General features: G+C 40.3%; 1 protein-coding gene across 6 annotated transcripts in view; it reads right to left on the bottom strand.

Annotated features, from left to right (window-relative positions):
- Positions 1–547: 547 nt before the first annotated feature.
- LOC123770649 (coactosin-like protein) overlaps positions 548–16144 on the bottom strand; it is a 55318-nt gene continuing 39721 nt past the window's right edge. For 4 of the 6 annotated variants that reach the window (XM_045762693.2, XM_045762696.2, XM_045762695.2 and 1 more), the window contains exons 2-5: positions 9787–9869; positions 6241–6358; positions 5483–5605; positions 548–1249 (exon numbers count right to left, since the gene is read on the bottom strand). In XM_045762693.2, coding sequence (XP_045618649.1) covers positions 1136–1249; positions 5483–5605; positions 6241–6358; positions 9787–9869 — 438 coding nt within the window. In that variant the 3' untranslated portion in view covers positions 548–1135. Of the gene's footprint in view, positions 1250–5482; positions 5606–6240; positions 6359–9786; positions 9870–13377; positions 13492–13658; positions 13898–16144 lie in introns of those variants that run through there. The other 2 variants (XM_045762692.2, XM_069305768.1) reach the window with 2 other exon arrangements.

The following is a 16144-nucleotide window of genomic DNA, read 5'->3' on the forward strand; positions in this document are numbered from 1 at the left end:
TTTGTATAAATGAACTAATTAATGGGCGTCTAAAACTACAACCAATTCCTTGCGTAAATATATGCTCATTTCCCCCCCCCCCCCAGCCTGGGATCTATTTAGGTTTTTCTATAAATGAACTAATTAATGGGCGTCTAAAATTACAACAGATTCCTCGCATCAATATACCATGGCAAAAACTTTCCTTAACACTCCAGTATGTATTGTTAACAATGAGACTTTCCCAGTACTTTATCAGGAATGACCAGGCTTCTGTACACTGATAAAAACAAATCTTCATTCTTTATGCTAGAATTTAAGACTGCTAATTTACACATCTAAGCACTAATGGAATGTCTTGACCCCAATGGAATCTTGTCATCACGTGCAAGAAACTAATGCAAGTTAAGAGTAGCAGCGCCAGAAAGTTTAAACTAATAGAACGTCAGGGTTTTTTTTATTTAAATTTAGAAACTAGATCATGCAATACAGTATATAGTTACACGAATGTAAATTCAGTTGGCCAAGTAGACCAAAATTTGTTAACATGGCAAACAAAAATAAAGACTGGGTAATAAACAATTTTATTATTCACCTGTATGAAATACAGAACCTGTTCCAGGATAATGCATTGCCTACAATATGTTATAAACTTTAAATCATTTAAAATCTTAATGCCTTCAAGCTTTATTTGTTCCCAAAAAATCCTTAAAATTATTTTTGGAAAATTCAGTAAATTTAAACCTGATCCTGAATGAACATTAAAATTTAATAGTTGTCTGCAATCTAATAATCTATCCCACATCCTGGATACAATTCAATACGATCTAAATTTAAATAAAATTTAAGAATCTAGAGTAACTGCAAGGGGATATTTTAAAGAAAAATACTAGATCCTATCCAATTGTGCCCATGAACATAAGTAGTGTTAGTTGCAAAACTTTATAGGCTGTATCTGCAAGAAATCAACACTGCATAATTGTATTAATGATGGCCAAATGATTTTATGCTCAGTATCTATACCTCCCTTAAAAACGGTATTGAAATGCTTCTCAGGAAATTAAAAAGACCAGGAGCCATAAAATTACCAACTCCAGCCTCAGTTATGCCATATGCAAGGAAAGAGCTTAGCGAATTCTTAATAATTATGCCTCGTCTATTCACGAATCCCAGTGCCGTAATTTGCACCTCCGGCCTTCACTAGTTCCTGAAGGAAAGCTTCATGATTCAGTTCACTGGCAGTCTCCACAGTCAGCTCCACTGCAAAGTTCTGTTTGAAGAAAGTTAAAATTTAAAAGAAGGCTAATCAAATTACTAGAGTTTTTTGGAGAGAGCCTCCTGGTGGCTTCCTGAAGCTATCTTGCCAATATTGCTCCATAATAAAGGGGTTACATCAGTCGCATTAGTTCAGTTTGGCTTACCAAGAACCAAAGACATCTACCCTACCTCAGAAGCACGATGAGTGGGTGGGTGACAATTTACAATGCCACAAAAAAAAAAAAAAAAAAAAAAAAAAATTGTGATCAAGAGTCGGGACAACTTTAGAAAACGGGAGGGGTCACAAACTTCAAAATGACTGCAAGCTAGCCACATAGAACAAGGGTTTCATCCAAACAAGTTTTTAGTACAGATTACCACTACCAGGCAGCTATTTCCAAGTTCTATCTACTCAGTTCTGGTGTTTGTCTCACCGTGTAGTGATGCTATTAGTCACTGCTATTCACATATCTCTGGTTCAATGCTGGGCCCCACCTGGTGCCTCTGATTAGTCATTTATCCAAGAGGTTTCCATCCTCCCACCCAGCACCTACTGTGGTCTCTGCCAATTTGCTCCAGAACCTCTTGCAGAGGACTGACTTCCATGATGAACCCAGCCTCCAAGTCCAGACCAGTTTCTGAAATCCAATGGTTCATTCGCCTGGTTCATCCTGGCTAGGCAACCACTTTTCCTTTGTCGGCCCCACAGGCTAGCTTGGCAAAAGGCAAGCTCAGTCTTTCAGGTATTCCTCAGCAGGGCTTTGTTCAGCTTAAGCCATCCATCTGCTCTGGCTTCTGGCACTTTCCAAGGATATGATCAAGTGGCAGCTCAATGTGCAGCTGCCTACATTGGTCATGAGTCTTTATTGTCAAAGACCACAGGGCACATTTGTGCCCGATAGTCATCTTTTATGGCTGGGTCCTCGTGGAGGAGCTCTGAACATCTCTACGAGGATATGGAATCACCGAGGGTCCATTGTTGGGGAGGGTTAGGTCATGTGGTTTACAATTCTGGCTGACTGCCTTGCCCAAATTGCATGCCCCCTTCTTTAGGCTACAGTGACCATTTTTTCAGCCTGTCATGTTAATGGACCTTGTTGACTTCTTACCATTATGGCTGCCTTCCTCTTTCCTCCTGTTTCTGGGTTAGGGGGGACCGGTCTGCTCAGGTTTCTGCAGCAGCTTTCTCCTGGTGCCCTATTTATCAGTTCTCCCTGTTGTGTCCCCATTCAGAGGCAGTCTGGTCGAGTTGGGAGCTTGCCCGTTGGTTGGGCTATGTTTGTGGATGGTTCAGATTCCCAGACTGTTGCTCGTCCTGAGGTAGCTTCCTCTGCTCGACATTGCAATTACACATTGTGGAAGGCTGGTTCTGCTCTGGGTTTGCATCAGTCCTTTTATGTTGCATTTAGGGGGGGGGCCCCCCCCTCTAGGTCTTGCTGGCTCCTAGTCAGGATTTTTTGGGCTTTCAAAGTACCCCTATCCCCCCCCCCCCCATGCCTTTCAGTGGAGCAGGGCAGTTTCTCCGCCCAAATTTGATGTTAGGTCTGTTGGGTCATTGTGGGTCAGATGGCCTCTAGCTTGATAAATGCGATTGTCCCTTTGGTCTGAACCAATCAAGTTTGAACAGCTTCATTCCTGTTTGACCTTACAACCACCTTGGCAAGTTTATCAAAACTAGTTTCGAGCTTTAATGGTGACCCTGGACCTCAAGGATGCAAATTGGCACTTTGCCATACAGCTAAAACTTAGGGATTGGTTAGGTTTTGTTCTGGGGCATCAGGCTTGCCACAAATGGGCTCTTTACTGCTTAAATTTTATCCCTATTTCCCTACATGCAAGTTTACCAAACTGGCACAGGTTATCGAGGCCTGGCTGCATCTGCTAGGTGTTTTTATGTTGGCCTAGCAGGGATCTGGTCCTTTCTCAGATCACTGGGGTCAGGTTTCCTGGCAAACTGTCAGAAGTCCCAATTGGTTTGGTGCCAGATTTGGACTTGGCTGGGCTAGTTTGAGAGACTGCATCCATTTGCCCACCTATGGTGGCTTTACTCTTAACAGTAGCTTCATCGTCATTTGGTGTTCAATCGGCTCCAGGTAGCTTGCCACTCTTACAGTAGTTGTGCAGGAGCCTGAAATTTGCTTGCATTTCCTTTCCCTGGGGATGATTTGGCTCCAGGCATTTGGCTAGTTTCTCTGGTTCTGCTGCTCCCAGGACTGGTAGGTTTGACCTACCACCAGGTAAGTGGTCAGGTTTCGTTCCTTCAGATGCACAAGTTTGTGGCCGTGTAGTACGCCCCAAAGAGCACACCCCTTCCTCTGACTTCGGTGCTCTGGCTTCATTGACTGTTCCCCAATGGTTCCTTGCCTGAACTCAAGAGATGGGTTGCTTTGTCAATTGCCCTGTGGAGCTGCTGCTAGATTCTCATGTTTGGTTCATGATTCACATGTAGATTGTCAAATAGTCATATGGGTTATTTCACTTTTCTCCAATTTCCACAGAGTTGACCACTGACAACACTTCTGTTGGCTCTGCGAGACATTTGATCTTCCCCAGGTGCCGTCCAATCTGTGTTGGTACTCGAGGGTGGTCCTGGGTCATTGGTGGCCAGCTCTGCCCATTTCTGGCACTGCTGGCCTGGTGTCTAAACCCTTACATTTTTTCCAAAGCTCCGCTTCTTCAAGCAGATTGGTCCAGTTGTACACGTCTCTACTTTCTCTGCTTTATACGTCTAGTTTTTATGCATGCCCACTATTTGTGTGGTGACTGGGTGGTTGGGTTGTTTCTGTCCTACCTGCATTTTTCTCTAGTAGCAAGCAGTAGACTTTTGCTCCATTTGCTACTAGATGCCTCTATCTTTAGTCTGTCAGGTCTTTTTATCTTTGTCATGGGCGGTTCCAACTTTACATCTCTTGCCGAATGCCGTTGCCTCTCATTCCGCAATGGAGCCACTTGCTTGTATTGTGTAAACATCGCCATGGCACCTTTTGCAAGTTTCCTTGTGCAACTTTTAATTTGCCACATCTGATTGAGGCTGTTTACCATTTCCTGCATGCCACCAGTTCTGTAGGACACCTTGTTGGTTGACCCTATTTCCTTTGTCCCCAAGGCTCATTTCTCAGGGATGTTTACAGTCATCATTTTGACCATGTCCTTCGCCAACTTCGGGGCCCATGGGAGTCCATTCTAACAGGGTTCAGAGGATCTGGTACTTAATATTCCTGGTCCAAGTTAATTATGTGTTGCTTCAAGCCATGTCTTCTAGCCTGGATTTTCATCAGTGTACCATTTCTCCATTAAGTGTTTTTGTTCCGTGGTTAATTAGCTTCAGGGAGCCACTAGTGCGCTGCAGCAACAAACTTTATCTTTCTGGAGGAACCCCAGTGGCTTCCCATTTCCTTCCCTCATGATTAGTCTCACTGTGGATTCTTCAGTTTTAGAAGAGATCGAGTATGTTGGGGCCAGGGCACCTGGTGGAAGTAATTTTTAAATAGTTTGGGCATACTTTGCAAAACTTTTGCAGAGGCATTTGGCAATTTTGAGGCTCAATATTGTTTATTAACCCTACAGTTTGGAAGGAAGACTTTCTGAAGGATTTTTCCAGCAAGGAGGCAGATTGTCACCTACTCCCTGCAACTTTGAGGAGAGGCGAGGTTCTGGCTCTGGAACCTGGTAGGGCAAACAACTTCAGTGACCAATGTGACCTTTTAGCAATTTTGGCAAAATGATTTCAGGGGGGTTACCAGGGCATCTCTAGAAAGAATTTTCATTACATTCAATAGGGTTTTTCTTTTACATGCCCTTAACATTGAGCATGTCAAGGCATCAGTTATTTTATTTACTACCATTTTCAGATACCAATATCTAGATTTAAGCACAAACATTAAACTTCAAAGTCATTAAATTTAAGCTGAATATCTTAAATTGGCTTTATATTTAACAGTTTCGCAAAGATGCACATATGGTTACAGTAGTTGTGCCAGTAAACACCTTTAGTACCAGTGCAAAATTAAAATTTAGATTTAAAAAATTGTACCTTAAATTAGTTTAAATCAAAAGTTCATTATAATAACTGCTTTATGTCTAAACCTTAATTTAAAATTTTAACTTAATCTATGCAATCTTTTCAACCAAATTAATCTTCTACAGAGTGAATTTGGGAACCATTGTGACAGATCAAATATTGCAAGTGGCAAAAGATTTAAATTTTAAGTTTTATACAAGATTTGTATCGTCTGCGAACACTTACCGACAAAATCTCTTTAACAAGAGCCTTGTCTGTCGACATCTTTGCCTTCTTAATTGGAGATACTCCCGTCCCTACCCAGGTTACCAACAGGAACTTTGACCGCTTGCTCATCTCATCTCCAGTCTTTGGGCAATTCAGACAAAGTATTTACAAATTAATATTGACCATGAACTGTATAGTAAACTATTTAAAAAGGTATCAAGCGAGCAAACCTATCATGCATACATTACTTTGATTATGTAGTTTACTCTTCATACAAATGTTTCAGACTAAATAATGGAACACTAACCTAGCTATTAGACTAAAGCAAAGACAATACTGTATCACTGATAATAGTTATACATTACAATTTCAGCATTATTGCAATGAATAAAAATCATGGAAATCATTCTGAACTATAACTCCCATATTTAAATTTCTCATGCATATACAAATAAAAGTAATCATGTTTCAAGTACTCAGGTTATTTAACAGGTCTCTAATCTATGCCACTTAACCACGACACTGCGCACCTAGTTGTAAAAAAATTCATAGTGCAATTGTCAAGGATATGGTTTTTATAAATCTTCAGGTAAAGTTAATGTCAAAACGTTTCTAAAACCATTTCATTTCAAAACAGCGATTAAAACATTAATATAGCCTAATTAAAATAAAAAAAAGCAACTGTGGTTAAAGGTTCATAGCAGAGGAAACTATAGTTAATTATCACTAAACTTTAAACCAAGACATTGTATATGGACAAAACCTTTTAAACATACCTGCAGGCGAAGATATGCAAAAGCTCTCTCGTCATCACCAAACTGTGCCTTGAAGTCATCAAATGTCTGGCCTTTGGCGGACACTATAACTTGACTCCCATCGTACTTGAAGACTGCCCTGATAACAGCAAGCGCCATTTAACATTATCATTTAAAATGGTAAAATTCAAATTCAAAATTTGTGTGTCATATGCATGGTCAGGTTACATTAACAGATTTACACATTAAATACCCACTAATTTCTCCCTTTAAGCCTACCTATTCCCATCCACTATCTTTACATCAACAGGCTTCCTTCTCTGTATGCAAGATACAGTCCCAAAGTACCCAGATTATTTAGGATCCATGCAAGATGGAGCCAGTAAATGCAGGTAAAGTATGACCTTCAATTTCACACATGATACTGTATTCTGAACTGCCAGATAAGGGGGGCAAGCAATAATAAGTACAGTGATGTTTATAAATTTGCAATTAAACAAAACAGACCAAAACTTTGTATAGGGCTGATGCAACATTACCCAAAATGGTTACAAATCTTTAGATTATATTTATGGAGCAAAACTTAATCAAGTACTGTACAACCAGCTCCATTTAGCCAACACAAGCAGGCCTAGACTTCATGGGGCTATGGGTCTAACTCAAAGCTTACACTACTGAAAGTGAAACGGAATACTGTACTGTACTTCAGCTTCCTACATTTCTAAATAGCATTAATTATTTGTTCTCGTTTGCAAGATGATAGTTTATAATTCCCATCAAGATAACGATCTGAAACAACGCTATTGTAGTTTATAGTGAATAGAGCTCATTAAAGCTAAAGCAGTATTAAAGTCAATCCTGATCAGCTCACTACAATTTAATAATTTTTAAAAAGAGATATGGGCATTATCCTATTTTCCAATGTAGGAAGAAACTCATTTCTGAGTGTTGTCTGTATAAATCTCAATTTGACATTTAAATGTGCTTTCATACCTACAAATACACTACAGTATCTTCTAACTATGCTTTTCTTGCATCATAATTTATTCAAACTTTTCTCTGCATGGGGTTCCACACCTTAAATGTAAAAATTGGATATAGGAATATCCATCATCACTGGAGTGTATTTAAATCCCCAGACAAATTCAAATAAATTTCTTATTCAGGAAAAGTACATGCATTTGCAAACAAAAACAAGATTTGCAAACAAAGTTGCATTTATAGATAGAGCTAGTACATACAATACCTAAAGCCATTAATACGCATAGTGTTTCAGGCAAACTAATCCGAGTACTGTACTAAATGCCATACAGAAACTGTACACTTCAGTGCCTTGTACCTGATGCCACTATATCAAGACCAACTACCATCCTAATTAAAAAAATGAAGTAGAACGCATGAACATTATGAGTGCCATCCTAGGTCTGAAGCTATACAAAAACTACAAATATTCAAGATAAGGAACACCATACCATATTAAAATAAAAACCATTTCCTCACTAGTATCCCACCATTACCAGTTCACTTAGTGCTGTACTATAAGAAAAATATCAATACTGCCACCTACTTAGTACTATGTTATACTACTTGCAAAGTCTTTAATAAGGTACCACATTAAAGACTAGCAAGGAAATTACAGGGTCATTGAATAAATGGTAGAATACTAGAATGGTTGAAATGGAAAAAGGGTCTTACTAAATGGGTCTGAATCTAAAAGCCTGTAGCGAGTAATCCTTATGCTCGCTCCATTATCTCAATAGCGTAACTAATTAGCACTACACAAGCTATAATCTTATCCCTAATTACAGGTAACAGTTCTCACATCCTCCTATCCTAGCAGAGTAAGGCGAGGGGTAGTCACCAAATATAAGGAAGTGATATGAGAATAGAAAACAGCACAATTTCCAGTCAAGAATGTTTTAGTACAGCAAGAAGAGAAGAGGCTCTTAATGTTTCTGCTGCAGAATAGGGAACACATCTGACTTCAGAGGTGTGCTCTGATGATCCAGTATCACAGGCTATATACAAAGCCTTAACATTTAAGCTCAGGGCCTCTTCTATTGCCACTGCACCCAGGTTTTACCATGTTCCTACAAACTTTAGTTGTAGGAGCAGCCGTCATGAAACCAATGTTAGAAAAAAATTATGCAAATTGAATCTTGCTTAAATTAAAAATGTAGGTACATTGCTAGCAGTGTTACTATCAGTCCTTTAATCTTTTGTATCTCTGGCATAATGCTTCCTAATTCATTATCAAGTAGGAGGCTAAATTTTTCCATCCAAGAGCTCCAATGGTCGACGATGATAACTGGCCAATGGGGCTCTGGCGACGTCATCACTTGACAGGTGATGTTGACAGGCGGAATATTTTGTTTAATTTACTAGATTTCATTAATACAAATTATATTTTCTATATTGCTTCACTAATATGTCATGCTCTAACACCGTTATGAACATTATAATTGTTATGTTCAACGAATGTTACCGACCGACATGAAACTGCTCTTTTAAAAAGAGACCAAATATTTCCATATAGTAACTCTTCAGTTATTCTTATTTGTAAATACAAATCAGTAAAAAATGAAGGCAAATTTTACAAGCGTTTCAATAACCTGAAAACCAATTTTTCAAACCAAGTCTTATTTAATTTGCAGCCTTTCATACATTTGTGAATCTTTTACAGGAATATTTTAAATTAACCAACAAGAAAATTCCAGAATTTTAAGAGAAAATTCGGCATCAAATTTAAAGAATAGCAAAATTTAAAGAGGAAAGCGGTTCAAACACCAGGCAATATTCTTCAAACTAGCAAGTTTGCTGCATTAAACCAAGCTTGCTAGCATCTCTAGTTATTTTCAAATTATAGCGTGTAAAGTTGTAATTATCAACTTTACCAGTTGTTCGAACGTTTTTCCATAACGTTTGTGACTACGGAAAGGAACCAATTTTGATAAATATTGCGCCTTTATTATAATCGTCTGTATAATCCTGCATAGACGACCATGCTTACAGAAAATTTCACTAAATTTTAATCTTTTATAGCCGTAGGCTATTACTCTACCGTGTCAAACAAGGCACTAACTACATTTCAAAGTTAATTCGCCAACGGAAAGTTTCATTTTAATCTTGCTTTGAAATATCAGGGCATCAAAATTAGTGAAGGTTGCGCCCTTAACTGTACCTCCACTGTGGAGATGGTGGATAGACAAAACCCAACAGGCTCATCGCCCATCCTAATTCTTAGGAAATGGGAGGAATGTGATAATTTAAATATACCAAGTCTGTATACAACAGACTTTAAAGAACCGAGCTTTAAATACCCTGGAACGAAGTTGCTAGCAATTATCTTTAGTGTCTTCATCTCGGGCGCACAATCTCTTTTCAAGCCTCTTTAATTTGGACTATTGTCCAGCTAAACTTCATCATCGTCACTTTGCAATTTACCATAATCAGTTACAAGCACAACTTAACTGAAAACGCCAATATATAAAATTACGAATCTTGCCAAGTTTAAGAAATTCACCGGCTCAATACGCCATTAAGAGCAAGTATGGAACAGCTGCTTACCAGTTGCATTCAGACTTGTCGTCGCGGACGTCACTGTAAGCATCCCTTAGTCCGTCCCGGTCGACTTGGGTCATAGCCATCACCTGTAACACCAACAATTTAAAATTTATAACATTTAAAAGTTTAATTACCATCCCCCCCCCCCTTTATTTGTCAAGAGCTAAACACTAACACTACATTAAACCAACACTAATATACTGCAGTTAATCCAAATTATAAATGTAAACAATTCCAATGACTAATTTTTAGATTAAATGTAATTTGCACCATACGCTAATACTTTGAGTACTGTACTAGACATGTTGCTAAGTATGAGTTTCCATTATATTTAAAAAAGGTCCGACAACCCATAATTACAGTGCAAGTAATAAAAGTGTGGGGAAGTTTATATTTAATTTCCGATCATTGTATTCATACGATTACCATCCTACCCCATGGTTGTGCTCCAAGAGACGCCACCAGAATGTGCCGTGGAGTGCCACTATAGTGGCACTCCAAGGCACATTCTCCCCCTGGCAAGGGGAGGGGGGGAAGCCCGAGAGGATATTACCTTTGCCTGAACTTTGGTTTCCCTTGAACTTAATCACAATTAATGAAAACCACTTTCCTTTATGAACAAGACTATTGAACTTTCAGATAATTTCCTAGATACAGCTCTTCAGCCCACGCCTGTAAACTAAAGGTCTTCAAGATAAAGTCGCCACCCTGCATGCAACTGACTATTGTTGCGTGCAGGGGCGGGTGGCGTGTCACCTCCCCCCCCCCTTGATCACCGTGACCTTACTAGTTCCGCACTGACCTACTTTACACTACATAACATTTAAAATCATTTGCGACCAGAGATTACCTATTAGTGATCAGAGCCTGGCCTCAAGCTGGGCTCGGTAGAAGAACTAAACCAAGGCATGCCAAATGAACTTACCAAATTCCCCCCATAGTATTTGCACACCAAGTTAACGAGGCTAACAATGTACGCTTGTCATGCTGTTGCAGCATATGTTCATTAATATAGGCACGATTAAACCTACGGGTTAATTATACATGAACCTTAATAGACTTCAACACCCATGTCAACCGCCCTCGCCTTCAACACCAAACGGGTATTTACTAACCAGCACCACAAACTAATATCCACGGGCTCACCATAGCCCGTGCTACTTTGAACTTTGTTCCAAGTAGCGAATCTTAAACAACAACTAATATCAGAATACCTCATTCAATCCTGGCAAGGTATATCAGGCTATGCATCTAACAGTCTTCACATTCAAGTGTAGACGTAAGGCCAATAGGTTCAGGATTCTTTACACTAGTTTACAGTTCAGAGGCGGGACCGAAGCTCACCCCCGCAAGCACAACTAGGCGAGGACAGGTTTTTTTGAGTCTGCAAGTTTTGGCGGCAAAAATAAGCGACGCTGCTGCTCAGCTAAGGGACGATGCAGACACCAGAGAGAGTACATGTTAACCTCAAATTCAGAGCCACTAAGCCACCCTTTTAATGCAGCAAGTATCCTTTAAAACCAAGGTGAACGGTTTATGCTACAGAGCCATCATTACCCAGTTTCCTACTTTGAACAATCTAAAACTAGGCTCGTGAGGGACTTTAAATTTGCGCCATGCCATTCATAAAATTTTTTACCGTTCTGCTAAATTTTGCATGGCTAATTCCATTTGACCAGAGGAAGGTTATGGGGATAATGTTTCTGGGATTCTCAATTTCTTAACTATCTTTTAATCATTCATTACCCTATAGTTTGTTTAACAACTTCTTAATACCACATAAGAAGAGTATCAAGAACGTCGTCTAACCATCTAAATACATCGGATTTTGAAGTAAAAAATCTCCAAAAGACTATGATTTACTATAAATCAGAGAACCACGTTTTCTGTGCGTGGGTCCCTCGTACAGGTCAGGGTCGGGATTTTTTCTCTCCCCCCCCCCCCCCCCCGTGGGGAAAGTTTATTGGACACGCAATATAGTAAATTTTTGTTACTACTTCAGGACTGGCAGCTAAACCCGTGGATTTCTGGTTATAGTAGTGATATTAGTGATCAATTTAAAACTTCATTAAACTTCCATAGAGGAAGTTCAGTGACCGTTTATGAGGATAAACCACGAAATTTGGCAGTGGGAAAAGTAGAAGAACCGGACGTTGGACCAGCCCTTCTGTCAGTCTTTCACAGTGAACACCAGTGTTTAGTTACGACAACCGTCTCTCCCGGACGACACCGGCATTTAGTTTTACACTATTCCCATGATCTAAACGTCACATCACATTTTCACATTACAGGGCTCGCCACAATTCTCGGTTACAAACTGCTGCTTCCAACCTTTTGCCTATCACATCCAGAAATCATCCCCCCCCCCCCGCCACTTTGCTTCATACACCAACATACCATCTTGCCATGCCTCAAATTACCACCGCCACCCTCATACATTTGTTCAACGTTACTTTTATATGCACATCACAGCCACGTTTTAAAATTGGTATAAATAACTATTTCCAATAGATTATATGCTATCCAAGACAGCCGGATCACCGAGTGTTCAAGTGTCGCCATCCATTTGTTTATAATGTGGCATGTCCAACTAATACCCTTCACCAATAAGGCAGCATTAACAACTATTAACGTTTCTTAATCTCTTGTTCAATATGTAGTAAACCAATCGGGGAAATGAGTTACTCTTAAACGCAGATTAACTGGTGCCCAATTCAAAATACCCTTCAGGCAGCTGCAAGGCGTCTTAAAGCCGCTTCAGTAGTCAAGCAAGATAGGCCCATTCAAGTAATGATTCGAGACATTATAATTTTCACCGTAATAAAGTCTTGCCTGCCGTTATTAAGTGCACCACACGACATGCATGGCTATATTTAGAAAATCACTTATTTGCATGTTCAGGGCTTAAGATACCTTAGAGGTTCAACTCCACCTGCCTAATGATTAGCATTCTAAATCATTTGCTCATGGCTTTAGGTCTACTGAATCTGTTACGTGTTCCTGTGCACTTAAGCCCATGGTCCATACAAGTCGTAATCTAGCATTGATTCAGCGATATAAAAACGCAGCCACTGGTAAATAGGGCTCCATAAGGCTTAACATTCGTGTTGTGCGCATTTATAATATTTCAATTCTTGTCATTTATCAAGATTAATCGTCACTACACTTGTTAAAATACGTTTAAGATTTACGTCTATACAGAAACTAGTAAATTATTAGTTTGCTTTAAAATGAACTCACACGAACCAATTTTACCTCTCCCCTCGCCAGAGGGGCACCCAGCCTGCGTCCCCTCACTCCCACCTACCAGACAGAACTCCCTCCCCCGCTGCCTGAGTTAAAGACTATCGACCCTATCAGATAGGCCTAAAGCAACCTGGAAAATGTTGCTTAACTAAGTTATATACTTTGTAGTAAATAATCCCACCATTGACGTTTTCATTAGAAGTACTCTACAGGTTATGCGAAGCTCTGCGACGAACGAATAGAAAACCGCCACAAATTTTGGTGTAGGTCTACACAAACATAGACCCAAAACCTTAAGCCAAATATGTACCATTTTATACATGAAGTGCTAAAAATGGCAAAACCTACTTGCTTGTCAAGAGAAGAAAGCTGAAGGCAGCGCCCTAGTTTCCGTGCAGATAACCCACGACAGGTACGGTCGCTTGCCTGGTAGGCGCCTCCTGACATTTCCCAAACATTTGACTTTTGTATGCAATGTTAACCCCTGCACTAGATTTAAGCCTGTTCTGTAGTTACATCTAAACTCGTGAATGCAAGCCAATACAAACGGGACTGTTCCCACAGTCCATATCACTCGGTCCTTTGTAGAAGGTAAAAAGTTCTTCCAAAAGTAAACTAGCAAACGGTACCTTCACCATATTTGCGAAGATCACAAGATTTCCACAAAACGTAACGAAATATCCGTAGATTAGGAACGACGAGGATCGCTTTCCGTGGCGAGCGTGGGGCGGGGCTGGTAGCTTTAGAGGAGCGGTAGTGTGGCGAGACGCGTGACGCTGGTAGAGCTCGGCGACTATGGCGACGACGCTGGGAGTAGCAGTGGAGGCGATGTGTCGGCGTGGCGGGACGATACTACACTGACTCATACCCGGCTCTCACTCACCCCTCCTTCACCACCTCCCCCAACCCCACATCCCCCCACCTCCTCCCCTCCCTCAACACTCTCTCTGGCCCAGCTCGTCGACAAGTTCTGACTGATCAATTCGACCTCCTCTAAGTACTAGTTTGCTCGTCAAGGTACAGTCGTCGTCTACCTTGTGTGCACTACCTCAAGGCTAATCTCGCAATCAAACACACGATATCAAGAAATTATATATTTATTTACGGCTGCAGAAAAAAAATAAAGGCAGGCTTCATTGATTTTCCGTGAATCCTACGGCTGTTCAGCCTATTGTAGCCGCGAGAACTTGAAATGGTGTATATTATTTTCTAATACCTATTCTATGGCGTCGGAAAAGGAGACAGCGAACCCAAAATAATACACTTTCCTACGAGAATAAGAAAAGAAAGCTGCCACCCCATAGCTACTAGCAATTCCATGTGTTGCACAGTACAGACACGTATGTGCTCACCTATCAGTGACTACGATGGAGACCTTGACGAGAATAGATAAAGTGGATAAAGGAAGCCTGTTTATGTTAAATATAGGATAAGGGGACATTGGTGAAAGCTGAACATACAAATGAGTAGAAGAGATGTAAGCGGGCTCTCGTCCCCTGTACGGGTGGTGGGTGGCCAGTGGAATGCGTTGCAAGAAGAGGTTGATGAAGCAAATGCCATTAAAAAAAATGATGAACACGCTATTATTGATCTCTAGAGGTAGCGCGCCAGATCTAAACGAATAGAAAGTGTGGCACACAGCTTGGGAGTAGTACACAGAGCATAGGTTCGAATCCTCCTTACGGCTCCTACAGATTTTCTCAATGATACATCACGTTAATGTGATTTCTTTGTGTATAGAGCTAGATCTCACTCCATCGTAGCTAGTGATAGGTAACCGCGCATATCTATGCAGCCCTTATCTTACTACTACAGTACTTGGCTCGGGTTCCGCGGTGACTATCTCTGGAAGCTTTACCACATACCTACATAGACAGCAAATCTATTCTCACATTATGTAACTGAATTATATGGGAATCCATGAATTTAGCGACAACTCTTATCACTAATGGTCAATTTGTTTATATTTCATCCAAACTAACATTAGCAAGTCTTAGCAAAGTACCTCATGCTTGCCTACTGTAAGTAGGGCATATACTAGTCTGTAAGCTCGCACTGCATGCAAATTAAATAACATTCTTACTTTGCTGTGTTTCATAACTACTGTATAAAAATTACAGTACTATAATTAGACAAATACCCTTGCAACTTGTATAGTAAATGAACTCACTATCTTCCACATTGTACACTACAAATGTACACCTCCTGCTGACGTGCTTACACCAAACTTTCTATCGTCACTGGGTTAAATGAACGTTTGTTGTTGTTTTAGATTCAGCTTCTCGGAACAAAAGTTGCAACTAGCACCGGCTATGGTGAGCCCGTAGTGGACTTACCTGGCACGGGAGCGGGGCTGTAACTGGGTGAATGAACACGGGTTCAGTTCTTGTGTCCCATTGCGTGACTGTAACCATCCCATCCCCGCCCATGGAAAGGGTGTGGGGTGCATGACACAAATAAAAATAAAATATAATTAGTTTAACATCAGTGTAATTCGTTTAGCTTCAAACCTATGAGGCCAGTCGCGAAACCAATGGATTTCATAATAAACTCAAATATATATTTGTCGAAATACCAACCGTATTATTATTACAACCTTGAGCGGGATCAGAGCTGTGGGAGGAGACTGGGGGGAACTGAATCTACTGCCATGGAAAGAAAGGAGAAACATACAAGATTCAAACATATAAAATGTTCAGGGGTATCGGTGAAATAGATAAGAGGGTATTTAAGTCGAGCAGTAACATAACGAGACGATAAGCATGGAAGCTAGACATTCAGGTGAGGCACAGGGAGGTAAGGAAGTCCTCCTTCCATCCCCCTAGAAGAACAGGACTTAGAGCAGCTATCTGGCTCAACATGCAGATATGGACTGTTGCAGCAAAATGTTCAGGTTTCCTACTTTTTAATTTTATAGAGGACACAAAAAATATGCCAAAATTCAAACTTAAAAATTCTTAGGCCTAATATAGCACATATATGTACCATGTTATGCCCACGATTGTGTATAATAGGCCTAGGATTGCTTGGAAAGGTTAGATTAGGTTGTTTAGTGTGTATTTTACTATTTGTATCTGCAGAATCGAGCTGTTTAGCCCTTGGACCCTTGCCTTTC

This window comes from Procambarus clarkii, chromosome 56, assembly GCF_040958095.1.
Source record: "Procambarus clarkii isolate CNS0578487 chromosome 56, FALCON_Pclarkii_2.0, whole genome shotgun sequence".
Taxonomy (NCBI): Eukaryota; Metazoa; Arthropoda; class Malacostraca; order Decapoda; family Cambaridae; genus Procambarus; species Procambarus clarkii.